The sequence below is a fragment of the Juglans microcarpa x Juglans regia genome, chromosome 2S (assembly GCF_004785595.1).
Source record: "Juglans microcarpa x Juglans regia isolate MS1-56 chromosome 2S, Jm3101_v1.0, whole genome shotgun sequence".
Classification (NCBI taxonomy): domain Eukaryota; kingdom Viridiplantae; phylum Streptophyta; class Magnoliopsida; order Fagales; family Juglandaceae; genus Juglans; species Juglans microcarpa x Juglans regia.
Window position 1 is genome coordinate 943,539 of NC_054597.1, and position 27,183 is coordinate 970,721.

At 36.4% G+C, this 27,183-nt stretch overlaps 5 protein-coding genes and 1 long non-coding RNA gene across 8 annotated transcripts in view; 2 read left to right on the top strand and 4 right to left on the bottom strand.

The window, feature by feature from the left end:
• Positions 1-12,029, top strand: part of LOC121252602 (elongation factor 1-gamma-like) — a 30,465-nt gene extending 18,436 nt beyond the window's left edge. Inside the window, exons 1-7 of one of the 3 annotated variants that reach the window (XM_041152324.1) lie at positions 7,750-7,770; positions 8,620-8,769; positions 8,857-8,917; positions 9,037-9,089; positions 9,608-9,709; positions 9,822-10,338; positions 11,448-12,029. In XM_041152324.1, the coding sequence (XP_041008258.1) occupies positions 7,762-7,770; positions 8,620-8,769; positions 8,857-8,917; positions 9,037-9,089; positions 9,608-9,709; positions 9,822-10,338; positions 11,448-11,827 (1,272 nt within the window). In that variant the 5' untranslated portion in view covers positions 7,750-7,761 and the 3' untranslated portion in view covers positions 11,828-12,029. Of the gene's footprint in view, positions 1-1,537; positions 1,576-7,749; positions 7,771-8,619; positions 8,770-8,856; positions 8,918-9,036; positions 9,090-9,607; positions 9,710-9,821; positions 10,339-11,447 lie in introns of those variants that run through there. The other 2 variants (XM_041152327.1, XM_041152325.1) reach the window with 2 other exon arrangements.
• The window catches only part of LOC121252603 (12-oxophytodienoate reductase 2-like), a 31,955-nt gene extending 12,019 nt beyond the window's left edge, over positions 1-19,936 (bottom strand). The window contains exons 1-7 of the mRNA XM_041152328.1: positions 19,914-19,936; positions 13,136-13,141; positions 5,389-5,555; positions 4,248-4,388; positions 3,986-4,116; positions 3,321-3,497; positions 2,231-2,836 (exon numbers count right to left, since the gene is read on the bottom strand). Of these exons, the coding sequence (XP_041008262.1) occupies positions 2,244-2,836; positions 3,321-3,497; positions 3,986-4,116; positions 4,248-4,388; positions 5,389-5,459 (1,113 nt within the window). The 5' untranslated portion in view covers positions 5,460-5,555; positions 13,136-13,141; positions 19,914-19,936 and the 3' untranslated portion in view covers positions 2,231-2,243. The remainder of the gene's footprint in view (positions 1-2,230; positions 2,837-3,320; positions 3,498-3,985; positions 4,117-4,247; positions 4,389-5,388; positions 5,556-13,135; positions 13,142-19,913) is intronic.
• LOC121252610 lies at positions 12,937-14,297 on the top strand. Its single transcript, XR_005938248.1, has 2 exons — positions 12,937-13,181; positions 13,921-14,297. It is a non-coding gene; the product is annotated as an uncharacterized LOC121252610 (long non-coding RNA).
• On the bottom strand, positions 15,566-19,904 carry LOC121252607 (immune-associated nucleotide-binding protein 9-like). Its single transcript, XM_041152331.1, has 6 exons — positions 19,647-19,904; positions 18,564-18,813; positions 18,094-18,371; positions 17,221-17,385; positions 16,979-17,113; positions 15,566-15,973 (listed from the first exon to the last, which is right to left on the bottom strand). The coding sequence occupies exons 2-6, from the start codon at positions 18,793-18,795 to the stop codon at positions 15,773-15,775; spliced, it is 1,011 nt and encodes a 336-aa protein (XP_041008265.1). The 5' UTR covers positions 18,796-18,813; positions 19,647-19,904; the 3' UTR covers positions 15,566-15,772.
• Positions 19,937-21,879: 1,943 nt separating the features above from the next.
• On the bottom strand, positions 21,880-22,506 carry LOC121252608 (SEED MATURATION PROTEIN 1). The gene has a single exon (XM_041152332.1). It carries the CDS (start codon positions 22,360-22,362, stop codon positions 22,036-22,038), a length of 327 nt encoding a protein of 108 aa, XP_041008266.1. The 5' UTR covers positions 22,363-22,506; the 3' UTR covers positions 21,880-22,035.
• A 338-nt stretch (positions 22,507-22,844) lies between these two features.
• Positions 22,845-25,499, bottom strand: LOC121252606 (putative methylesterase 14, chloroplastic). Its single transcript, XM_041152330.1, has 5 exons — positions 24,991-25,499; positions 24,218-24,457; positions 23,976-24,119; positions 23,723-23,857; positions 22,845-23,341 (listed from the first exon to the last, which is right to left on the bottom strand). Exons 1-5 carry the CDS (start codon positions 25,237-25,239, stop codon positions 23,069-23,071), a joined length of 1,041 nt encoding a protein of 346 aa, XP_041008264.1. The 5' UTR covers positions 25,240-25,499; the 3' UTR covers positions 22,845-23,068.
• Positions 25,500-27,183: the final 1,684 nt, after the last annotated feature.

Genomic DNA, 27,183 nt, shown 5'->3' on the forward strand with positions numbered 1-27,183 from the left:
ATACAATCCGCATCCGCATCCGCATCCGCATTCTTCGTAGTAAGGGTGTAATCGGTCCGGTCTGATCTAATTTTAGACAAAATTTAAGACCAAATAAGTATGTATTAGTTTTACATTTTTTAAAATCGATTACGCACTGGTTACTCTCCTAAACCGATATCTCTGGTTTTACCGATTTCCGATCTATTCCGATCCGATTTTCCAATTTTTTACTAACAAAATCCATATACACAAACTATCAAACATACATATAAAACATACAATCTGTTTTGCAATGCAATCCATACACGCAAACTATCAAACATGCACACACAGGGAGACATACACTGACACACGCAAACACACATATAAATTCAAATCTTCAGTTATCTTCGAAAGTTTCAAATGGTCCAATACACTGACACACACACACACACACACATACATATAAACAAACACACGCGGACACACAAAAACACATAAATTCAAAAAAAATTAATCCATATACACAAACACAAACTTTTAGCCATTGGCAACTTGTGGACTCAAGTTCACGCATATGGAGGGAGGAAATTACATAAGCTTCCCATCAACAATAAATTGCATTCAGGTAATTTCACAATCATAATCACAAAACCCTAATGATTCATATAACTTGAATTAATTTCAAATAACTATAAGTGAAATGAAAAAAAATAATGGAGAAAAATTACCGTGAGGAATCGAAGTCAGAGGGACGTGAGGTGAGGCCGTAAGTCCGTGAGGGAGGTTCAACGACGACAATGATTCCGTGAGCTCACGGTATGTGTAACACCTGGTGAGGGAAGTAGAGAGATGGAGAGTGAGGTAGAGAGACGGAGACGAGAGGACAAAGTAGAGGCAGAGACTAGAGAGGCGAAGACGAGAGACGAGAGTGAGGAGAAGGGTGCCGTTTGAAATTGTTTAAGGGTTTATACTATAAACTGGAATTGTGAGAGGAAACGGTGCCATTTCCTTTGATTTCAACTTTCAATTGTTTTGGTCTTTTTTTTTTAAATGATTAGAAGTTTATTTGTCTGTATTTATAACTTCAACCCTAGCTTGCCAAAACCCTATATTATTATTATTTTTTTTTTTGTGAGTATCTACCAAAGAAACTGAGTTGTATAAACAAATAGATTCTACTTCTTACTTTTCCCACATTGCATAAACAAATAATACCAATATGCTTCCTGTTGCTCCCAAGATTGATTTTGAATGCCCTCTTTCTTCTGGTGCATTGATATATACTTAAATAACATCATTTCAAATAAGCCTAAACCAAACGTTGTATCTTACCCCTGTGATTATTAATTTTAGAACTAATTCAGCACAACATCTGTTATTCTTTCTCAATAGCATTCCTTGCCGCAACCCTAAAATCATTGACAATTCCAGGGATTTCATCTGTCCTTAGCCGCCCTGGAGGAATGCATGCGAGGAGCACAAATAAGAATGCTTACACAAGGCACTTATTATGGCTGAGTATACTGGAGTCGATATTCAGTTGGTGAAGAATTTTGAGATGGGGTTTCAAACAAAACTCCTGAGTTCATCAAGATGAACCCCATTGGAAAGTTGGAGTCTTTTGATATTTACAGACTCCTACATTCCATATATTTCTTAAGTCTGGTTTTCCTGAAAAATTTATTCTTGTGTAGGTTCCTGTGCTGGATGGTTCTGTATTTGAGAGTAATGCCATTGCACGCTATGGCACGGCTACCTTTTAAGCTAACCTTATTATTATTATTATTATTATTATTATTATGAGTATCTTCCCTTAGAATATTTTGAAGGAAGTGACACAACTTGGATTTCATTCTCGGTTGTTGCATGCACATCTTGTTAGGCGTTTGCAATTGTATATGCAATCTGGATAACCAAACTAACGTGCTCCCATGCTGAAGAATCGTTCCTTGTAATAGCCAAATTACAATTCACATTGATTGTGAGACATGCATGCCAAATTCACATCAACATGTGTTCCTTTTTTAACTAAAGAGGACGAGACTCAATTTTTATTGATAATCCTCACTTACGGCCAAAGGATACTGCAATTACATGTAATCAACCTGGTATTTACAAAATAACCAAAGGAATTATACCAAGATGACAAAATTATTATATTATAAATCTATAAGCATATCTTCATTGCACTTGTACAACACAATGAAACAACTTCAGGAAAAAGAAACATAGGATTTAGAGAGGGATCAGTTTAGACTATAAGAATTTCTTGTGGAGATCTAAGCAGAATCTTCAAGAAATGGATAGTCAGTGTAACCAACAACAGGATTGGAGGTGTAGAATGTTTCTCTGTTGTACTTATTGAGAGGAACATCGAGCTCAAACCTTCTAGGCAAATCTGGATTGGCTAAAAATGGACGACCGTAAGCAACAAGATCTGTGCGGTTTTCTATGATGGCATTATTTCCTTCTTCCCTATCATAACCCCCAGCAACAATAAAACTACCCTTAAAAGCCTTTCTCATGGGTAGAAGACTGTCGGAAGTGTTAGGATTTTCCAAAACTCCATTCATTCTTGGCTCAACCACGTGACAATAGAGAATCCCATACTTGTGTAAAGATTCAGCCATGTAAAGGCCCAACGCTTTTGGATTTGAGTCTCCAGATTCCATAAAGTCTGCAAAAGGAGATAGCCTTATTCCAACCCTTTCTGCTCCTATCTCATTAGCAACAGCATCTACTATTTCAAGTGCAAATCGGCAACGATTTTCTAGGGATCCACCATATTGGTCCGTTCGATCATTCACATGATCTTTCATAAACTGATCAATCAGGTAACCATGAGCTCCATGGATCTCAACTCCATCAAAACCTATGTGCAAGACAAATAATATCAGTTCACAAAGGAAGCAACAAAGTTATTGTTGATCCAAGTAAAAATGAAAGTGGTGTGATAATCTCATTTCATGCTGGGAAGGCGGCAAGCAATCGTAATTTTTTTTTTCAAAAAAAGAGAGTTAATCCTGTAAGAATGCTTCTTGTGAGTATCCACCAAAGAAACTGAGTTGATCCAAGGGGCAATGTTGCCTAAGAATAGACTCTGTACTTCTTATTCTTCCCACATTGCATAAACAAATAATACCAATATGCTTCCTGTTGCTCTCAAGATTGATTTTGAATGCCCTCTTCTTCTGGTGCATTAATATAAACTTAAATAACATCATTTCAAATAAGCCTAAACCAAACGTTGTATCTTTCCCCAGTTATTATTAATTTTAGAACTAATTCAGCACAACATCTGTTATTCTTTCTCAATAATGTTGTTAAACTCTATCAATTTTATGAAAAGAACTTACCAGCTGCAATAGCATTCCTTGCCGCAAGCCTAAAATCATTGACAATTCCAGGGATTTCATCTGTCCTAAGCCGCCTTGGAGGAGTGAACTGTGCAACATCAATACCATAAGCTCGAATTTGTGGGGTAAAAGGTTTGTCAGTTGAAGAAATTGGAGCTTGTCCATTTGGTTGAAAACCTGTAGAAAGCAATATCAAAGAAAGAATTAATGTCTAAGAAAAAACTTCAATCACATGAGTTTGAAAGGAAACCACTAACCACCACTTAGTATAAACTTCGCAATATATAGGAATCCATATGCAAAGCCCATTAGTGGTTCTCTTGAAAGGTAATTTTTTTTCCAAATGTGGCAGATTATGGAACCACGGGCACTGCACGGTACCGCACTAAAGATATTTTAGAAGTCAATCAGAACTTCCACTGGATCTAATTCCCAACAAAATCAGTTCATATACAATGACTCCTCCTCGATTATTGGTATGGAACCATAATGTTGTATGCTTGTAAACCAGGACCACTCCTTCACTCGTTGCAAACTTTTTCAATATAAAGTTTTTGTCACTTATACCTTTTTAACTTTTAACTCTCTCCATTCACAATAAAAATGCACAGCCCAATTCATCAGAATTAGAAGAAAAGAAGTAAAGGCCACTTTCAAAGACAAACCTTGATTTGAAACCCTCCCAACATGCCAAATTTGACAAAAGAAGATTCCACCTTTTGCATGAACAGCATCTACAATGGGTTTCCATGCTTCAATTTGCTCTCTTGTCCATATGCCAGGTGTGTCTGGATACCTTTACAATACCAAAGAAACCAAAGTAAGTCATAAAATTCACAAGGAAATAAGGGGAATCCTCAAAATGCAAACTGTCCTTCAAGTGTGGATCACAAAACGAACTTTCCAAACTATTATAGTTAAAATTACCCCTGAGCAGTGTCTGAAACTCCAGTGGCTTCAGCTATCAGAAGACCGCCTTTGGAGGTTCTTTGAGAATAGTACAGTATAGCATGTGGCTGAGGAACATTGCCATAAGATCTCTGTCTGGTCAATGGCGCCAAAACCACTCTGAAATTAGAAGGTAAATGGCACATTAACTTAATTGAAAAAGAAATCTTTCTAACCTCAACAATGAGGTATGCTAGCTTTAGATCACATATTTATTGCCTGTTGCAAGCTACAAGACTAATATGATTACGCCTCTTTATATTTGTTATAACAGCATGCTTAATAGTACTAAAGGTAAGCTACAAATTAAAATAAACTAACAATCCATTTATGAAATGATTGCAGCAGAAGAATGGGCAGCTAGAAAATTTCACCAGTGGTTAATTAGATTAAAAAATTTAATAAGGTTTGAGGAATTGAAGAGAAAAACACAGTTAACACTAGCTAACAGAATCAGAAAGAGAAGTCTTTGAGTGATGTAATTTTTTTTCCATGAGTAAAACAATAAATAACTGTCAGGAAATATTTTAAAAGCCAAAACTGAGCAGTTTTGATTTTGAAGGCAACAAAAGTATATTTTGTTCAGGTCCTTTCTTCTTCAAACCCCAAGCCCTGTACAAGTAGGCCAAACTGAATACAATATTTTACCTCGTCTCTTTCTCCTTTCAATACTATCACAGGCAGTTCTTTTGTGACCTTTGTGGGGGAAAAAAAACAAAACAAAAGCCGTGTGTCCCTGAGGTTTTCCTCGTTCTAACAAAAATTTCCATAAACTGAAGAAAACACATAAAAATAAAAGATAAAATCACAAACACCTCGTTCTCGCGGAATGGTGCATTTAAATGAAACAAGAGTTTATTGATCCTCTGGCTATAATAAACGCATACAGGCACACACCAAGATAAAAGAACCAATAGAACTGAACAAGAGTTTGCACATTGTATCCAGAGATATACTACGACGACAGATACAGTCATAATACCAACTGGGGTTTCAACAAACACATGTTTCTTGTAAAGTAAAAGTGAAAAGAACTATTCCCGCCCCTAGCATGATTACAACATCATGGGAAGTCAAAACCCATCGCATATGCTGATAATTCATATCTTTGGGTGCATACCTATGGGATAGATCGAACTTCCCCAATTTGTAAGGAGTGAGAAGAGGAACTGTGGGAGTTTTAGCAGCCATTTGCGATGATTATACTCGTAAAACTTGATTTCAACAAGAAGTGGCCGGGATGAATAAAATGCGAGATCGAACTGGGTATTTATAGAAAGAAAAATTGCGTGCTCTAAAAATATTAAGGCATTTGTCATCAGCTTTTCCGCCGGCGGTGATGATGTCTGTGATGACGCCTCGGCCACGAAGATTAATTAGAGGCGTGTGGCTGCAAACTAACAGGACGTTCGTTTGGACGGTCTGCACTCGCGCCATCAATCGTTGAATCTTATGTATATTTGGTAGAAACATCTCCTATATTTTTAAGAAAAATCTTAGTTATACCGTCAAAATTTGCCTCTCGTTCATGTATTTAATTTTTTTTATTTAATAATTAATAAAATAATTTTTAATATACTAATATATATTTTTTATTTTTTAAAATTATTTAAAAATATTAAAAAAATATAAAAATAACTTGAGCGGTACTACTCTACCATCTGAGTAATACTGCTCGTTTATACCACTAGTTACTTTTTTTTACTTTTTTTAATATATTAAAATATTTTTAAACATAAAAATATATATTAATACATTTAAAATCGATTTTCAAAAAAAAAAAAAAATATATCATCAATACGCTATGGATGGCCTATAGGCTTTTCTCAAATAACTTTCTACTAGTAGAGTCAAAGCTGGTGGCGCCACTCTATTTTTAATCACGAACTTTATTTTATTAGTACCTAACAATAAACTGCAAAGTGAATGCCGTGAATAGTCATAATTATGAACTTGGACGTAGAATTGTCTAAATTCAGATTTAGGCTGTCCAGAAAACAGCTTTTACACCAACAAAAACCAAACGACTATAAAAGAAAGAGTAGTACTACACTTACCCAAAAAACATCCCAATTTACTTCCCGAACAGCATTTTTTTTTCTTTTTTTTTATTTACTTTTTTAATCATCATAAATATTTTTTAAAAAATAAAAAAATTCACAATATCATTAAAAAATACTTTCTTAATTATTAAACAAAAAAAAAAAAAAACGTCATTCGGGACACTTTTTGTGTCCCGAATTCGGAAGATTTAGCCTTTCTATAAAAGAAAACAACAAAAACCAGACCCACAAAATATATAAAATTAGGTTGTAAATTGAGAATATTTCTATAAAAATAAAAAAATAGAATCACGTGAATTTATAAATTTATTTTTATATAATTTTTTTTATAGTTGTAATATTTTTATTCTATAAAATAATGTAACTTTTATTAATTATTTTTGTAAAAATATCTTTAATTTAAAATAGAGTTGGATAAAAAAAAAAATACAAAACTGATTGTATGGGTATTATTTTTTGAAAAACAAATAATATAAACAATGGAATCCCCGCCTAGTGGCAATGAGATTAATAGGTAACAATTAACAATGTATGGACATGTCGGGCGTTAGAACCAAAAATGTTTGTGCGGAAAATATGTAAAAGTTATTTGTTTAATGGACATGTTTGACCATCTTGTTTTCTTGCAAGTCTATAGCCTCGTCATAATACCTTTCGACTAAAAGAATAGAAGTCTGCTTTTTTAAAAAAAAAAAAAAAAAAAAAAAAAAAAAAAAAAAAAAAAAAAAAAAAAAAAAAAGGAATAGAAGTCTTCAATTGGGCCTTTTCAAGACACCATCAGGCCCATAAAGAACGGGCCTGCTGACCCAGCCCAATAAGCAGGCCATAGTACGGTGGGTCAGAGCGAGAACTTTCAGGTCAACCAGAATTACCTAGAGGCCCATATTAGACCAATCACCACCCTCATATTTCCTTCCACAAACCCTAAACCTCTCTCTCCTTCTGTAATAGTATTCTATAAAAAACAGTGATGAATCGATGTAATAAACAGGGAGAATGGATGGAAATGATAAACTATATTGACATATTACTGATAACTGCTTTCTTCGAGCCTCGAGGGAGAGCGCCTCCACAAGATTCAGAACAAATTCTAAGAATAGTCTAGATGTGTTTTTCCCTTCCCCTTCCTTGCGTATTTAACTAGATTAGAAGTCTCCTTACAACGGTCCGTGGGCCTCATAAACTAAAGTAATAAATGCATTGATAAAATAAAGCCTTAGTCCTACTGAGAGCCCAAAGCCCACTTGGATTATAAGCCGCTTAACCCAGTTCACTTCTTATTCTCTTAGGTTTCCCTTCTTCCTGCCGACATACTTCCTTCTACTCTTCATTCATCTCCCCACGACGGCATATTACACCTACTCTCACTCACCCTCTCTTGCTACTCTCGGTCTCATCGAACCAAGGAGTGAGAAGCATTCTGCTAAGCCATGGCTTTGGTGAGCTCTCAACAACTTTCGATTTTAGGTTACATTTCGTTGCTCATTTCAATCCAAAATGTGGAAGTTTTAGATTATATTCGTCGCCAATCTTTTGGTTTGGATTAGATTAGAAATGGTGCGCAGAAATTGGAAATTTTTCTTTAATTCAATGTTTTTTATTTGGGAAAAATGAAGAGTTGAATCTTGATATGATCAAATATTTATCTGTTAACAGCACACTAGGCTGCACTATCATGCCGCTCTTTTACAAAACGGCCTGGTAATAATATGGGCCGTTTTCAAATAGAAAATTTACTGCCAAATGCGGATTTCCTCTGTGTTTTTTCTTCACTATATTTGGAAGTTAACGTTGTTGGAACCTGAACAGAACCGAAGCAGATGCGCCATTTGTTAAGCACCCTAGTTTTAACTCAAAAGCTTTATATATCTTTTAGACACTGTTGTGAGGATACATGGTGATCCTCCTTTTTTTTTTTATGATAAGTAATAATTTTATTCAAAGAAATAGGCATAAGCCCAAGTACACGGGACGTATACAAAGGAAACCTACAACTTCCAAAAACAAAAAGAAACTGACACCAGAAAACTAAAACAGATGCAGAAAATTATCCTCCATTACAAAAGCTTTAGCCCAAGAACTCAATGTACTCAAGAAAAAATCCCTAAGATCTCCCAAAGAGCGTTCTTTATCCTCGAAGCATCTCCCATTTCTTTCAAGCCATATGCACCACATAAGACAAGGAGGATTCATGGTGATCGTTCTTTTTCATCTTAACTTAGTGGATAATGTAAGTGCACGCAACTGAAAATTGCTTTTAAACCACCTGTGTGTCTATCTACCTTTAGGTCCTGCATTCGGGGAGCACAAATAAGAATGCTTACAAGGCACTTATCGTGGCTGAGTATATTGGAGTTGATGTTCAGTTGGTGAAGAATTTTGAGATGGGGGTTTCAAACAAAACTCCTGAGTTTATCAAGATGAACCCAATTGGAAAGGTGGAGTCTTTTGATATTTACAGACTCCTTCTGCATTCCATATGTTTCTTACGTCTGGTTTTCCTGAAAAACATAATTCTTGTGTAGGTTCCTGTGCTGGAGACACCCGGTGGTCCTGTATTTGAGAGTAATGCCATTGCACGCTATGGTGCGGCTACCTTTTAAGCTAACCTTAGATTTTTTTTTTTTTTATGAGTAGCTTTCCTTAGAATATTTTGAAGAAAGTGACACAATTTGGATTTTATACTCGGTTGTTGCTTGCTGCAGTTGCACGTTTGAAGGCTGATAATCCTCTCTTTGGTGCTTCATTGATTGAATATGTAAGTGATGATGTATGGATTGTCAAGAGTGTTCAAAGATTTGTTTGTTGCTTTCTATGTCCTTGTGTTAACTTCTGGTGTAAGTTGACTGGGAATTCCATTTCTTCGGTTGTGTGTGTGTGTGTGTGTGTGTGTTTCTCTAGTTTAAATTTTCTCATTTTGGAGTCAAAGTGATTAAGTTTAAGAGCTTCATCAAATCAGTTTATTTTTTCTAATCTCAAGGTCTGGTTGGATTACTCTGATGCTAAGATTTGATTGATTAGAAAATGAAACTCCGGAACAATTGGGATAATTGGTTATTCAAAAAGTCTTAAAAACTTAGAAATCCACTGGAAACAGGTACCGGGTGACAAGATTTTTGTTTTTTATATGTGGTCTGTAATAATAATTAGAGGTTGATTTTGTGCAAAAACAATTGTACCAATATTTTTGCTAGGGTTTTAATAATGCTACTATGCTTCTAGATTTTGTCAATGGAGCCACTTGTGATCATTTCCTTGTCCCGCTTCTTTTGGCAGGCTCATATTGAGCAATGGATTGATTTTGCATCATTGGAAATTGATGCCAATATTTTGCACTGGTTCATACCACGAATTGGTTTTGCTGTTTACCTTCCACCGGTTAGTCAAGTCCTACTCTCTAAAAGATCTGTTCTTTCATCTGCCAAAGATTTCTTTATATGTCTGGAAATGGGGGGATTATTTACCATAATTTTCTGTTATCTGCATGAAGGCTGAAGAAGCTGCCATTTCTGCACTGAAGAGAGCTTTAGATGCCTTAAATACACACCTTGCTTCCAACACTTACCTTGTCGGACATTCTGTGACATTGGCTGATATCGTTATGATTTGTAACTTGGTTCTTGGATTTAACCGGATCTTGACCAAGAGTTTTACCTCTGAATTCCCTCATGTAGAGAGATACTTCTGGACCATGGTTAATCAGCCCAATTTCCGAAAGATATTGGGTGAGGTGAGGCAAACTGAATCCATCCCACCTGTTCAGTCTGCAAAGAAGCCTTCACAGCCAAAAGAACCTGCTAAACCTAAGTCAAAAGCTGAACTAAAGAAAGAGGTCAAGAAAGATCTAGTACCGCCTAAAGTAGAAGGGTCTGGTGAGGAGGAAGAGGCACCCAAACCCAAAGCAAAGAATCCTCTTGATCTTTTGCCTCCTAGTAAGATGATTCTGGATGAGTGGAAAAGACTTTACTCAAACACAAAGACTAACTTCCGTGAGGTTGCAGTTAAAGGTATTTCACTTACAAGTTTTTTCCTATATCTCGTTCTTTTATATATGCTATTAGCCTGTATGAAAATACTTTAATGCGTTTTCTACCATGCAGTTTGAATGTTCTAAATTACACTATGCACAATTTGTAAGCCCCCCCCCCCCCCCCCCCAAAAAAAAAAAATAATAATTGTGTGACACTGGCAACTTATGATTTTTCTTAATCTGATTAAGAGTACATTAAACATTGGTGTGAATAGGTTTGTCATTTTTTTTTTGTGTTTCTTCTTTTTTTCGTATGTTTTCTGTTGCTCAAATTTCTATTGAGACACTTGTTAGCTTAAATATCATACAGCAATTTAGCATGCTAATTATGAAGTTCTGAAATGACCAATGATTGTGAACCGCATTTCCTACTTGCTATACTTTTTTGAATCTTCTCTTATTTTGTCCACTGTTCTTCTTGCGGTTATACACTTTTTTTTATATCAATACTGATTTCTTCACTTTTTTGAGCAAGTATAGACGCATGCATATGGGAGTCTGGTATGGTGTGGATTTGTAGGTCAGATTCATGATGCCTGGTTAAAGTTCTAAGTTGTAATTTCTGCATTGATGCTAGTGACTATATTGGGAATGCTGATCAACTAAAGAAACACCACTGAGATATAACTGAGGATGATGTAATGAGTCCTAAGTAGTGGGTTCACACATGTTGCCCAAACCTTGTAACTGCCTGGGCTCTAGCTTTGATACCGTTCCATAATTATAATTTTTTCTAATTTAATTCTCATAATATAAAGTTGTACCGTCATTCTTGATCCGCTCGCTTGAAGGTCTATTCCACATTATTTGTTTGTTTAGGTCAACTGTCGTGTGGTACCAAGTTTAGTTAATCCCTAACCCACCCCCCCCCCCCCCCTCCCGGACTTATTTGCAGCTGTCTTGGTGTATGTTTAATCCTTTGCAGTGGCGCTAGTTGTATTTTGTGCATGTGGGTTGTAGAACTTAGCTTATCAGTTTGTGGATTGCAACATTGATAAACTCTGTTCAGCTCAGCAGATGGTATGTGTGTACGATATGTGATAATTATTGCAATACTTATATCTTCATCTTTGCCTCTTTCTTCAGGGTTTTGGGACATGTATGATCCTGAGGGATACTCCTTATGGTTCTGTGATTACAAGTATAATGACGAGAATACGGTTTCCTTTGTAACTTTGAACAAGGTGAGTGGTTTCCTGCAACGCATGGATTTGGCTCGTAAGTATGCATTTGGAAAGATGCTGGTTATTGGCTCAGAGCCACCATTCAAGGTGAAGGGCTTGTGGCTTTTCCGTGGACAAGAAGTTCCTCAGTTCGTTATTGATGAGTGCTATGATATGGAGCTGTACGAATGGAAGAAGGTTGACATTAATGATGAAGCAGAGAAGGAGCGCGTCAATCAAATGATTGAAGATTATGAGCCGTTTGAGGGGGAGGCTTTGTTGGATGCCAAGTGCTTCAAGTGATAGCACAAAGTGTAATGTTGTTAGGGTTCTCTTTATGATTGACCCCAATTTTTTGTTTTTCTAGGCTCTTGTTGCGAACTAATCCAACCTTTTTATTCTGTTCGCATTAGTTGTTTTGTAACGTTGATCATCACATTAGTTGTTTTTGGTCTCATGATAACTTAGTGGGATAGCTTAAATTATATCACATGAGTTTTTCTTATGGGCATATCGTTTTCAAGCTTTAACGTCTAAAGCAGTAGATGCAATGTCTGGGATCATACAGTGTTAAGAGACTATATTGTCTAAGCGGATTCACATTATTCGAATTTCGACATGATTCAATATTGCAGTGTCTACGTGTTTCTCTTTTGAATTGTACTATCATACCAAAAATCATTTATGCAAGAGATGAGCAATTTGTAGACTCTTATTGAAATAAATTATTTTTAAAAAATGGGTAAATTTTTTATAGTCGCCGGGACTGCCTGATCGGAAGAAAAAAATTTGAGAAAATTAAAAGGAGCGAAAACTCATTGGTTAGATTATAAACTGGAATTCCAAAAATATGGGTCTTCATTATGCCATTTTGAGTCATGAATTTTGCTACAAAAAATTAGCAACTATTCACATTACATACCTCATTGACGATATGAATTTTTTTTTTTTAAGATGTGGGGGTGTTCTTTATAATGTGAGGTGTAGGATGGTGAATAATGACGAATAAGAATAATTTTTCTTAAGTCATTAATTCTTTATAACCTTTGTTTTTCTTAGACATATATATATATATATAATATATACACATACATATTTAGGTATGATTTGGATAATGAGATGAGATTAGATTAAAATATTATTTTTTAAAATTATTTTTTATTTTAAATTTTGAAAATGTTGAATTTTTTTTTATATTTTATTTAGAAATTTGAAAAAATTGTAATGATTAAGTAACTATTAGATGTAAAAGTTAAAAATTAAAAAGTGTTTATAGTATTTAAATATTGAGATGAGATGAAATGAGTTGAGAGAATTTTATTATTGTGGGAGTAAATACGATAAAATTATAAGAAATAAGCCAGTAGTAGGCTGCCACCTATACAGATGCCAAGCCTGACCCGCCAAGTGATAAACGGCCGACATGGTGAAGCGGGGGCCGAGATCACTTGGTTGATAGTTTGACGTGGGGGAGATTGTCAGCAGGACCTGGTTGTTTGAATGTTTCTACTATTTAGTTTTTCCATTTTTTATTTATTTTTCATTTTATGTTTTCTGGAGGGAAGAGAGGCAGAGAAAAACATGAGTAGATTTCCAATCCCTAGATCTCTGCTATTCCTTTTACTGCTGTGCTCGATCCATCTGCAATTCATTTCAGGTCTCTCTCTCTCTCTCTCTCTCTCTCTCTCTGTCTATGTTTGTTTATAAGAAGATATGACTATTGTTGGGTTTTTATTTGATTTCCCAACTCGCAAGTTGTGCGAAACATTCTTCTGTTTGGTTGCTTGTACAATAATTACAAACTAAGAAACGTAATTTTTGTCTTTTATGCTGTTCCGCGTGCGAATCTCAGCTCAAGCTTGGTAGCTTCGGTGGCATTAGTAGTTTGACAATGGAGGATAATAAGAGTATGACTTGGTTTTTATCATTATTCCGTTGATTTCTATCTAACGGGACTTAACTCCAATTGGTAATTGGAATTGTTGAAGATAATTTTGATTCTCCTCTTTTTATTGAGTAGAAAAGTTGGGTTGGATTTTGGAAATTTTCTCATGATGCTTGATCAAAGATTAGACGAACTTTTAGTCTTCCGTGCTGTCGATACCATGTAATTAGCATGTTGAAGTTACAGTCTTTTCTTTTCTTGGAAAAGATCTAGGTGAAATTTGCTTTCAAAAGCAATAAAATCACTCCAATTACGACCAAATAATGTATAAGATCCCAAATTTTAGCCTCCATATAATTATGCGGCTTTCTTGGTTTTATTCTACTTGACTACAATTAGATGGGCTTGGTTCAGATGGTATTCTACCCTTTAAATAGAACTTACATTAAAGAAATTCTGATTTGAAACTCAAGGTTGTTTTCTTTGTTTCTGGTCTTGTTTTTATTCTAAGGGTTGGCGAGCGATCCATCGAGTACCAAAAATGATAACAAAACTGTGAGTCATGGTTCTTCAAGTGGCTCTATAGGACTCAAGGTAGCCATTGTTTGCCTTGGTTTGGTCGCAGTTGTTGGTTTTTCTGTGCTCTTATTCAAGATATGGCAAAAAAAGAAGAGAGAAGAGCAGCATGCACGTCTCCTAAAGCTTTTTGAAGATGACGATGAGCTCGAGGTTGAGCTTGGTATTCGGGATTGAGTTCCATTCACATTGTGTGTTGACTGTAATTAAATGAGGTGCGCCTGATGGCTTCTATGATGTTGTCTTCACTTCTTTTCAAGTATAGTTCATTTGAAACCTTACAGTTACCGTGATTCTGCATTGAATGTTTTTTATATAATGGCTTCTAGATCTTCTATTGTTGTGCTCATAGGCGATGTAACCCAAGAGGTTATTGGTTTTCCTGAGAAAGGACCATGTCTTGCACTTAGATTATCATATGGTTTGGATTTATGGTTTTACTCTCCCCACCACCACCACCACCACCACCATAAGGTGTTCATAAACTTCATTTTTAACGATGATATTTACTGCCGCTGGAAATAATCAGAAAATCAAATGGATAGCTCTTAAGTTAATATATCATATCGGTTCAATGAGTGAGATTGATGTGAAAGAGTTTGCAATTTCATTTTGGAAGTTGAGGACGGCATAATGAACAATATTGTTTATCTTTGTTTTTATTCATGGGAATGACACTACAGAAAAAGCAACTCTATATCTTAACATATGTTATATTTACAGTTTTAAATATTGTGCTCAATTGATTTAGTTGGAATGTATTCCAAATGATTGCTGTAATAACAGCATTAGGGCACTTCTAACAACCTCGACACATGGTTAGAAATTTGCATTTTAGATACGCACTACTCATTCTCGAGTGGTTAAAGATTGACAGTGTCAAATAAATAGGAACGCTGACATTAAATGACTCTATCCTTCAGAATCTAGCTTGGCACATCATGAAGCCGCAGTGGTTTTCTCCTCCCACTTTGTTCAACCCTACAATTAATCTTGAGTAACCAGTAAGCTTGTGGGAATTCGGCCATTCTGATGGAGGAATTGGTGGGTTCATGGGCTAATGCTGGGATCTCTTAGTGATTTCTGTGGCAATAAATCATCATCACTTCCTTGAATGCAAGATTCTTTGCATTCCTTGATATCGGTCTTGTGGAATATGACAGTTTCAAGCAGGTTCCCACCTGGAAACTTGTTTTATCTCATCATAGTTCAAATAAGCTGGCCATTCATTTTGTTGTTGTTGGATTTTCAGGTTCTCTTCATACGGGCAGTCTGCCTGAAATGCATTGGGGATTTGAAGTTGCTTTAACATTTTCATCCCGTCCTTATAAAAACTCTTTACAAAGTGACTGTTATTTTTTGGCATTCTATAGAAAGGTATGTCATTTACCCAGAAAGGCGTAATGTTTGTTGGGGGCATATAAAAAGTGTGCGCCCCTTTGGAGAGGAATCGGCATTCTTTGTTGTACGTCATATTGTTTGCATAAATCGGAGTAGGTTGTCTAGTGAATAGCGGGGAGAGGTAAAATATATAGTTATGATTTATTTTTAATTTCCAGCGGGGCCCATGTAGAAGAGTATTAGAGACAGTTAAACTAGCTACTTTCAAAGTCAAAAGAAACACATACCTATACATGAATACATTTATGTTTGTGATAGAAACATATACATAGACGATTAATCCTTCTTTTTGTTGTCAATCAATTGTTGTAGAAACATTAACACGAAAAAATTAAAAGGGAGGGAAGGTCTGTACTCCACAGCAGTTGTCTTCATAACCCTTTACCTCACAGAATGGTACATCGATTTTCACTGTGCTTACGAAGCTCCTCCTCTGCTTTTTCTAGATGCTCTCTGAGCCTACGAATTTCTTCACTGGATTTCAGTTGAGCTTCATGTACTAGCTCTTCAGCCTTCAGTCGAGCAGCTTGCTCTTCTGCCAATTGTTGTTCCAGCCTCGTAGTTGTCTCTCTTAGCTTCAACTCAACCTATTGGACAATATATCGATAATCATGACTTAACCAAATAGAGTAAGATCCATATTTTATTTAGTATATTGTATTTCTTTTCAAAGAAATATTCAGAACTTGAAACAGAAAAACAACCACCCCAACCCAACCATATACCACCTGAAAGGCTAAAACAAGGACTTGTAGCATAAGCCGTGCACAACAGTTTGCCAAATTGAAGAAAGTGAGACTCTATAGCACTTCCCAATCTATTAACTGATTAGAACGACCAATTAGTCCTTAAAGACAACAAAGACATAACAGGATGACCAAAAAATGAGCATTCAACTTCAACTGCTGCTTGAGTGCAAAGGGAAAATGCCATTTAAGTTCTCAAAACATTGATCCCAAGGTTATAATCTCACACCAAACCAAAAACCATAGACATGGTCAAAGCCAGAACCCTATTCAGCTTATCCTATCCTACTTTCTTCAGAGTCCAAACAGCACACTTAAATTGCAGTATATTTTTGTGAAATCACTGGATTTGATATCAACACTCAGTGAATTCATCTGAAATCATGGGTAAACCAGGGAGGAAATTATCTATTACTTTGTCATACACCTTGTGTGTGCATATAAATCTCGAAGTAGAATCCGACCAGAAAGTCACAAACAACTTGTTACTATGAAAGGTCTCATTAATTTATATGGTTTTTTGAAATCAGACCGCATCAGATCAAAATGCAGCTTCACACTCATGTCTATCATGCAGATAGAAGAAAAACGTATGTATCTGCATATCTGAATCATGAAGTTCTAGCAGATATCTTTTACTGAAGGTAAGATGGAGGTCTAGAAAATACAAATAAAGCCTCGTGTTAACTGGGGGCAGTCTTCTTCAACAATCACGGATCAAGAGTGTAGCTGCACTCCTTCCCAGATTTATATCACAGTCTTGAAACATTGATCACAGAACATATTGAGTGCAAGATGCAAACATCGAAGCAGTTGGCAAATGGAAGTAAAAGGCAGTGAAGATACCATCTCAGTGATTCGTTTGAGCTGCTCTTCATATGAACGTTCTATCTGTTCCTTAAACTCTGATATTTCTCGTTTAGAGTAACCTTTCAGGGAATCAACTTGCTCTTGTTGACTGCGGAGTTTATTTGACCCCTCCTGTCAAATGATAAAAGTCGTTATCATGATATTTTTGATAGAAAGACTTAATGAAATATTGTGAAATAACAAGAGCATGTTGATTCCATGAAAAGGGAAAAAATCACCTTCAGTTCAGAAAATAACTCATCGGTATATGGTTGACCTTCGTTCTGTGCGATGACTATGTTTACAAGGGAGAGAAGTTGCTGAACCTGTTCAATCTTCTTACTTTCATCCTTGGTCTTGTTATCAAATAGCACAAGCCGATTTTTACACAAAGCAAGGATTTCCTATGTCAAAATCAAAATTGATTAAAAATATTACTATATGTCAGCTTCCTCATCAAAGATAGTAACTGACCAAGCAGAATAGACCAAAAATTCCCACATGTTCAACTAAACAAATGTATAACAAAGTACTTTAAATATTAGCAAGGTATTTTAGGTTTGCTCTTAACAAATCTATACTATGTCCACACCACTAGTGATTTCCCAGTAATGAGAAAGTTCTAGCATCCATTTTTCGGGACTCCATGAAGTTACTCAGAAATGGTGCACTGACAAGAATCTGCTAATGTCAAATATTTAAGTCTGTTATATGATGGTCTAGCAAAAGTTTTTCTCAACAAACCCATCCTACTAACTAATTTTTCGCTTCTCTCACAATGATCTCTTCATCTCAGAGAACCTCCAGCCAGTGCATAGGCACATTTCGAAAGTCTATAGCTCTTAGAAAATAATCTATTTTTAAAAAATATTCACTCAAAACTCAACATACAAATGAATTGAAATAACCCTAGATCATATGAACTCCTTTTTAAATAATCTTGACCCGTCTTAATTCTTGAGAATCAAAACACTCTTCAAAAAGAAAAAAAATTCTTGAGAATCAAAACTCCATAAACAAGCAAGCCCGTAGTTAACAATGTCATCGTATTAGAAGCAGCGAACCCAAAGCTTAAGAAGTAGTGTAGATTCGCAGGATTATCTCCAGCTAACCTTTAGTGGCTCCGGGCACCCACGGCCCAAATAATCTTCCAATGTTTCATCATTGTCTTCAAGCTCATCCCCCCCAGTGAAGACCATAATCATATAGTCAACAATTCTGCTTCCAAATAATGTCTGCAAGCCACGAAGTGCGGCTTCCTCTTCTTGTGAAAAGCGGGTCCTAACTGAAAAAACTACAAGAACTGCATGGATACCATCCTTCGCCAAGTCAATACATTTCACTATTTCTCGGCCAACAAATTCAGGTCCAGCAGAGAAATCAAATAGCCCTGCAATGACCTATATGTTAGTCCTCGTGTAACCAAAACATACCAAAAGGCATGGATGGAAATAGCTTGGATAACCTTAAATACAACTAAGCCAATTATTTAGTACGAGCGAGGTGTTTCTTGTTTACTAATATATAATATTTTTACTTATAAAAAAAAATTATTTAGTAATACAAATTGGTATGACTATACCAGGAGTGTCAATGACATTAATAATCTGCCCATCTCTCAGTACAGTTCTCTGCATTTCAGAAGAGCTTGTGACGCCAGAAGAGCTTGCCTTCGACTTGAAGGCCCTTCTCCCAAGAATGCTGTTCCCTGTTGCACTTTTCCCGTTCCCAGTACGTCCAACTAAAACCACCGTTCGGACCCCATTAGATGGAAAGGTAAGCTCCCATTCGTCATCTATCATACTTCCGCCCATAATGTCAGATCAGAATACCTGCGTAGCGAGCAAACGTCTATATAATTTCTGTCCGCAATTTCTTTGTTACGAGAAATCGCACATCATAGAAGGAATCAATTTCATCAATATCCACTGGTTCAACAAGATAAAATGATAATTGATATCTGCAGATCATACAAGGATTTTTTTTTTTTTTAAACTAAGGAAGGTAATGACTTCCATGCGTAGATCTCGACTTTGGAGCATCTTCGACCCATATTGATTTCACCATAATGATTGCAAAACAACGTTACTAGACCTTTGACTAGCATTAACAGATAACATGAAGAAAGGAGATGTCTTGAAGTAAACAAGGAAATGTCAACAACACAATATCAGTCAGACCCTATGTTCAGCATGAAACTTTGAACTCAGTGGTGCTAAGATTTCAATTATTCAGGATCGGACACATGAATACGACGCAACAAGCATCTATGGACTAACATCAAATAGCAAATAAATAAATGAGATATTAGGGCCAATTTCTGAAGGTCACACCAGGAAGATTAGCCGGCCAATTTCAATTAGCCGGCGGAAAAACCTTGACGGCTGAAAAATTAAATTATCAAAACCCAAATTGAACTTCAAAAAGAGCAAGAACTATACCTAAAAATAAGAACATTAAAAACAGATCAACCTACAGAACACGCAATAGTCCGTAACAGTCTGTTTGGTTGCCGAGAAAATAGAGGAAAAACACAATCGAATAAGTCCTACAAATATGAGATTCGAGACTTCGACTTTTTCTTCTTCCTTCCTTTATCAACAGAATCAGAATGAGAAATTTTTATTATAACAATTAGAAAAAAGTTAAGAATAAAATTACTTACTTGAGAGAATGAAAAGGCAATGGACTCTGAAGCCAGAGAGAAGAGTAAGAAAGAGAGAGAGGTATTTAAATGGAATGAAAGGATTCTATATTTCGATTGACGAATGTTGTTAGACTGCTAATTTGGAGAAATGAAGTAGAAACGGAAGACCCATTGTGGAAAGGAACATCTTGGATCGTAAATGGCAGGAGATGACTTCGGAGTTAAAGGTTCTGAACTGATGATAATGGGCTGTCTATATACGTGGTATCTAATATCGTCGTGGACATTTCTTTAAATATTTAAAAAAATTCATAATATTATTTAAAAATAATTTCTTAATCATTAAGTAAACAAAAATTAAAATTTAAAAGAGATTCCAGATTATCCGAAAAAAAGTGTTTAAAGAGATGATATTTTTTCTCAAATATACCTTTAAGATTAAAAAATAATGTTTTTAAGCCTTAAGATTATTTAGACATGGCTCTTACTAACAGTGTTTTAAATTTTATACTATGCCAGTCGGTACGGTCAAAATTTTTCGTTTCGGCCATCCAGCCGGTACAAGTACTATACCCGTTCCGTACAGCCAAAATACCGGTTGGTACCGGCCGATATTTCGGTCTTTTTTTTTTTTTTTTCAAACTACAAGTTTATTTTTTAACCTCTAATTCAGACTAGACTATTTATAATTTATATATATTTATATATAGACTATTATTTTGAAATATAATTTTTATATATTTTTTATATATATAATTTATTTATATATCGACTATCTCGAAACGTTATCCCGAAACGGTATCGGTATCGAAATATTTCGTTTCAGTGCCTTGATCGATACGGCGTCTGGTACCATATTCAAAACATTGCTTTCTAAACCTTAATGTGATGGACGGTATGTAGATTTTACGTGTCAACCATTCAGACAATAACATTTCTCCTATATTTAAACAAAAATAAATAAATCGGTCATTCTGAGCAAGTAGGACGGGCATTTTAGAGATTTTGCTAGCTCATTCTGAATAATTTTTTTCTTTTTTTTTTATGGAAATAGTCTCATTTCATTAATGAACCGAAGTTACAACTGTGATTTATTAATATATAGAAAAATTCAGACTATAAGCCAACTACGCATAAGCTCTGGGGCTTTCCCACACACAAATTTTTTTGTGGTGGATATTGTCTTAACTTCTCAATAAACTTTCTCCTAACAGAAAAAGCATTATGTAGATAGAACTTGAAGGCCCCTCTATCCTCCTAAGGAGGAAGAGTACGGGACACTACTATGGACACTAAATTCAATAGCTTATTTCTATTTTATTAAAAACTAAAATAACAACTACTAACTAACAACTAAACTACAAAACCACAAGCTTCGGTGTGACCCGGACGACAAGCCCACCGCAAGCATCGGCATCTCGAGCCCTGACGGTACGAGCATCCAGCTCATGCATGGACACAACAGCCTTCACTACGCAGGTAGCACCTACGCGCGAGCACTGGTCGTACGATATCACCGGCCATGACATCGCCCCCCACTCTCGAATAGCTCTTGCCCCAGATTGCGTACGATCCAAAGGCACATTACCTCACTTGGGTCAACAAAAGAACAGAAAAACATAAAAACAAACGCAACAAAATATTGGAAGAGAACAACAAAGAAATAGAAAATCAAAGCGAATGAATAGTGCACGATGCGACGACAGTGGTGCGTGCAAGGTCCTAGTCACTCGAGGAGGAAAAACCGACGGTCGATTTTGGAAGCCCCGGAGTCAAGGAGTCCAGAGACGCCGAGCGTGGCTTCGGCAGAGGGCTCCGCGGTGGCGCGTGATGGGCACGCGTCGACGAGATCCGGAGCTTCGTCCCGCACGTGCGGGCTACGCTCCACTCTGATGAATGCCATATTTGGTAGTCTTGAAGATCGGCAACTGGGCTTCATCCCAATAGGGCGCGTGTAGGAGAGCGACGGCTGCAAAGACCCGAACGGCGATTCTCCCTTATTCAGCTTGAAAAACAAAAAAATAAAACCAGAAAAAACACTACACAGACGAAAAGGGGGAGGGGAACGAGAAAGATGGGGGAGGAGCTGAAGATCCCAATCCCTTTCGTTTGATACGAAGGTTTTAGAAGCTTAGAGAGAAGTAAGAGGATTTTTCTATAGAGAGAAAAGGAGAACCGTCCAGCTCATTCCGAATAATTGATACCACTTTGTACCGATGGACATTTCCGATCATCTTCGAAAAAAAATTTGTTACCTTCGTAAATTATCTTATGCATATTCGGATTAGTACAGCTGCGGGAAACATGGCATAGTACTTTCTGACAAGCTTTTGGCTTCAAATTCATCAAAACTTAACGAGTTACAAAACTCTAATAGTGCATGGGCAATCTAATGACAGATCGCTCTTCATCCATGTTGAAGTGTAGGCGGTGTCTTTTTAGACATGTTTCCACTGGTGTTGATGGTGGTGGAATCCTTGGTATTTCCTGCACTGTCTGCTGCATGTCCAGGGCCACGATCTTGCTGAGGTTGGTTGGTAGAATCACATTGATTAGGAGCAGGAGTGGCCTTGGAGATAGTTCGGGAGCTGGGAAAGAAATCAACAGGTTCAGAGTCTGCAATCTTCCCACCTTCAAGTGGAGTGCCGTGCTTGTAACTCACCCTCACGGCTTCATCTTCGTTCAGCCTCGCCTGCGCAGTCCCATGCTTGATATCGTCCTTGCTCTTTGCCATGTTATTTCTCTCTCAGTGACTCTCACCCGCGCGCGTCTCATGTGCGTATTCATAGGCGTCTCAGCAGTTCGTGTGCGTGACAGATAAGCACATAACAGCAATACGTGGCTGACTCCAGTCAGGAAAGGCCGACAAGTGTAACTTTAAACTGCCGCGTGGTGCTCATCTTCACCTCGCTTATATATGTCAGCCTTTCTATGTTACCTGGCTTACTTTTGTTAAAACCATAACATTGCAATGCTGGTTTTTTTACTTCTATTTGTATTTTTCTCGGTTAGGTGTTGCATTGATAGCACATGTAACTCATCATCTAGAAATTGAACAGCAAGTATATAGAACAGACACGTACACGCGCGCACACATATGTGCAGGACATGAAAATGTGAGTATACACAACTTCCTCCAGCTCTTTTATCAATACGCTAGCTCTCCTCTGCAAGTTTGAAACAGACGATCTGGAAGGCCCACAGACTCATGTCAGATGATAGATAGCGTGATTAAATTTTTTTTTTTTTTAAAGACAATACATTTCATCTTACATCCATTTTCGAAATGGTAAAAGCAGGATGTATCGGCCAACAGGACCTACATATTCCACATACATTTCCAATTGTAAAGCAATCAACTACCTTTTGCTTTGTTAGAAGGGGAAAACTAACACAAGAAGAAGAAGAAAAAAAAAAGGAGTAGTTTCCTGATAATTAAGCTACGGAATTTGAGCAATTTCAATCAAAATTTTGTGCAGGGATTGTGGCTTTGAGAGGAAGGGAGAGTGGTCACTGCCTTTAATCTTGAAAACTCCTTCGGGTGGGTTTTCCCTCACAAGCTTCTCTTGGACATCTGGTGAAAGTGCACGATCATCCAGTGTCTGTATGTAGAATCTCCGTCCACTTCCATAATTTTCAGGGGTTAATGATAGCTTCTCCATGATTGGACCGAGTGGGATGGGTCTCATGGATACCATGGCCAAAGCAACATCCTGAAGAGAACGACATTCCATCAATTTCTTCAGTATTAAGTAGGGAATACTACTAAACAGACCACCGAGTAAGAATTGCATTTTTTTTTTCTGCCAATAATTACTTGGTGGAATCAAACATCATATAAATTTCACTACTTTTTCATGTGATATAAGAAACGCTTGATTAAAAGTTTCAATAGAATGCAGAATACATCATAATTATGTCTCAAAGACAGGAGCAGAATCGGTTGCAGGACCATAAGGCATAATCCCATGTTACTCTCCTGAAACTAAGCATGAAATCGGTTGAAGGACCATAAGGCATAATCCCAAATATATATATATGGAAGCCTTGGCTTATTGCATTAAAAAATATGCATCAGATAAATGGTACCATACCTTCGCTGGGGACTGATTGAAATATAATCCTTTCATTTGCTCTTTCTCAAACATGAATCCCGTGGGAGGTTTGTCTTTTCCGTTCCCGTAAATCAAAAACTTTGATTCTTTAATGAAATGTTCTGCAGAACCGAGCTGTAGCACAAATATCTTATGTTAGAACAATTGAAAGAACAGTGTCCAGAGCAAGAACTCGGAAACATAAACATAAGCGATGAAAGCGTAGCATGTGTTAATTGCATTGATTATGTACCTCTTCAGCGAACACATCAAAAGGCCTCTGGCCATTGGATACCATTGTAGCACAAAGGAAGATTGCTTTTGATATCTTCTGTGGAAAACGTTCCAATGCATAAGAAATGCATGCACCTCCGCTGCTATGACCGACCAGAATGACCTGCAAACAACTACAAAGATAAGGAATTTGGCGGAATAAAACCCAGCAAAGTGTTCCTAGATTATGGAAGTAAGGCAAAATAATATGTATCGTTTTACCTTTTCATCCTCTGGAAGGCTCTGTAGATAATCAATCAATGGCTTTGAATACCCCGCCAGTGTAGCAACGCTATTTGTATCAGTCAAATCAATACCAGAACCCGTGAGATCAAAGGCAGTAGGAAACAGACCTGACTCCTCCAGCAGAGCAATGTTCTTGTACCAACACCATGCTCCAAACCCTTCTCCATGAATTAGAATAAATTTTTTTGTCTTAATTTTTTGCAGAAAATCCGGAGCCTGTAGAGGATAGGAAATACAACTGGTTATAGTACTTTCATGTCATTCTCTTTGGGGGAAACAAGTTTGCCAATCTCAATCGGTCAACTGCATGTAGCAGCATATTAGCACTCAAACAGGAGAAGAGCCTACTAAAATACTACAACTCACTAAGTATGAGAGCTCAAACCTAAATAAATCATACATGGATCATGAGCAAAAGTGAGTCTTCAAACATCATTTTTTTGGTGTAGTAAAAAATTGCAGCTCATACTTTTCCAGATTCACTTTAAAGTAAGTCTTTTTCCTTTACCTTTTAATATACACAATATTCTCCTAGTAGACCATTGACTGCTACTGTTTCGACTCATAATTAGGCCCCTTTTCACTTTAACCCATAGCTTACAGATCTTAATCATGAAAATCCACTTTTCTTTATTATCTGCTCAACCAGAAACTGTAATTAACACAATGATTGCACATAAAAATACATACAAATGAATAAAAGAAAGAGCAAAAACGTGTGTTTTGGGGTTCTTCAAATTCAATCTTACTTGTTTTTCATTAGAGAGCGGGTCATCAGGGAGATTGCGTCTCCTGAAGCTCGTGGACCCGATTCGTCGCGACATGGATCCTTCGAACCTCTGAGACAACTGGTGCTGATGAAGAGCCATAGACAAAGCCTGCCTGTGCAAGAACTCCTCTTCAGATATCATTTTCCTTTGAGACCGTCCCATTCTCTTGCTCCTGGAACCATTTTCGTTGGCCCCCTTCTTTGTCATGCAAATAAACCGATTACCCATTATTCTAAAACTAGTTTCAGACAATACCCAGAATCGTACGGTCAATTCCGACAGTCAATTTTCAGGGAAGACGAGGTATCTCGAACATTGTTTCCTCTCTCTTGTTCTAGAGACGAGATTTGTTGAGAGAGAGGGAGAGAGTAGGTGAGAAGGAGAGACAACAACGAATCTGTTGCAAGTTATAAATGCAAAAGAAAAAATTACTATTACTAACAAACTGTGTATATGATGTGAACTGCAAACGCCAACTGGTTTTGGGAGCCATATTTAATGCTTTTCTGTCTTTCAAACTTCAACTGCTGAAGACTTTCAATGCGCTCTCTCTCTCTCTCTCTCTGTAGATTATACATCAACTGTAGTTTTATTGACTGGTGAGCTGAAGATAACTTGGTTGAACCTTGCAGTTAAAAGACGAGGTAGAAAATGAACAGCATGTGGGGAAATTGGAAATTTGGACTTTGGAGCACTGTTAAAAGATGGATGTTATCTCTTAAGCTAATGAAATTTTAGCATTTGAAAGATTTTGCAAATAACTTGATCATCCATGTTAGATAAAAATTCCATTAATTAGAATGTTTTTATAAACTTGCTTGATATTCACATTTCACATGAATGATTGTTCAATAGTGGTTGAGACTTGAGAAACCAAGTGCAGTAGTTAAGAATATGAATCATACACACACTTTATCTGGCCAACTAATTTTTACCTTGTCTCTTGAAACCAAGGTCATTTTGTCAACTAAAGTGGCTATCTTGTACTGGGCATTATCTTTTCAAATATAACTTTAAAAAGAAGTTCTCATCCTCTGGTTAAATGTCAAGAACATCTCGATTGCAAAGGCCGTTACAAATATCCTTGTCTGTTTACTAGTGCACCATGTTTCATGCCGTTCGAGTAATTGGATATACGTGTGTGACTGGAGTGGCTCCGGAAATCCCAATCACCACTTGGTTCTTTCCACTAATAACATGTGCACCGAACTTCCTTGTTTCTTTTTCCCTTGCTTCTTGAGATCCAAAGCCTCATAGGTGAGGATATGCTTTTTCCATACTGAAAGTTTAGGGGATAACAACTAAGGTTTTCAAGTTCACCATCTTTTTTAAAAAAAAAAAAAAAAAAAAAAATGAGTTTTCACCCCCACCAAGGCATCTCTCAATTAAATGATAGAAAATTTGATATGACATACTTTAGGTGATCATTTAAATAGTGTACATATAATCATTATAATTGTGACACGTCAACAAGTAACTTGAGATAATAAAATTTAAGATAAAATTTAATGTTAAATTCGAAGATATATTCTTATATGTGTGTATTTATACAAGTCTACCTCGGGCAAAAAGATAATAATTAATAGCACGTATTAATTAATCATTGCTGCCTTATTATTCCATGATGCGTCCAAGTGTATCAATTAAAATAATTCCGGGATCCTTGACGTCACTAATTGATTTATTTCCTGCTAGCACGTCGATTAACTAAAATAATTCCCGATAGGACGAAAAATGACAGCACACCAATTATTTTCGGCCATTTAATTCGGTCGTTTTCTTATTATTTTCTTTCCTTTTTTTTTTTGTTTTTCTCTAAACCATGCATGCAGAGACGTTATAATTAAAATTTATTGACATGACGAAGATTGATGTTTGGAATTTAGCAGGCAAAGAAGCCAATGAAGCTGTCAGCAATGTCTTTGTAAACAGAAACTCAACGGAGAATTCTTAATAAAAGTGTTAAGGACTGTTTAGATATACAAAAACTCCCTCTTCCTTATAATTTTTACAAATTTTTATATAAAATATAATAAATAATTTAATTTTTTTAAATCATAAAATAATAATAATATTAAAAAATAATATTATAGCAATATTTAATTCAACTCATCTAAAACCATCTCATTTCATTTAATTTTACTATTCAAACCGCCCTTATTCTTCACAGGC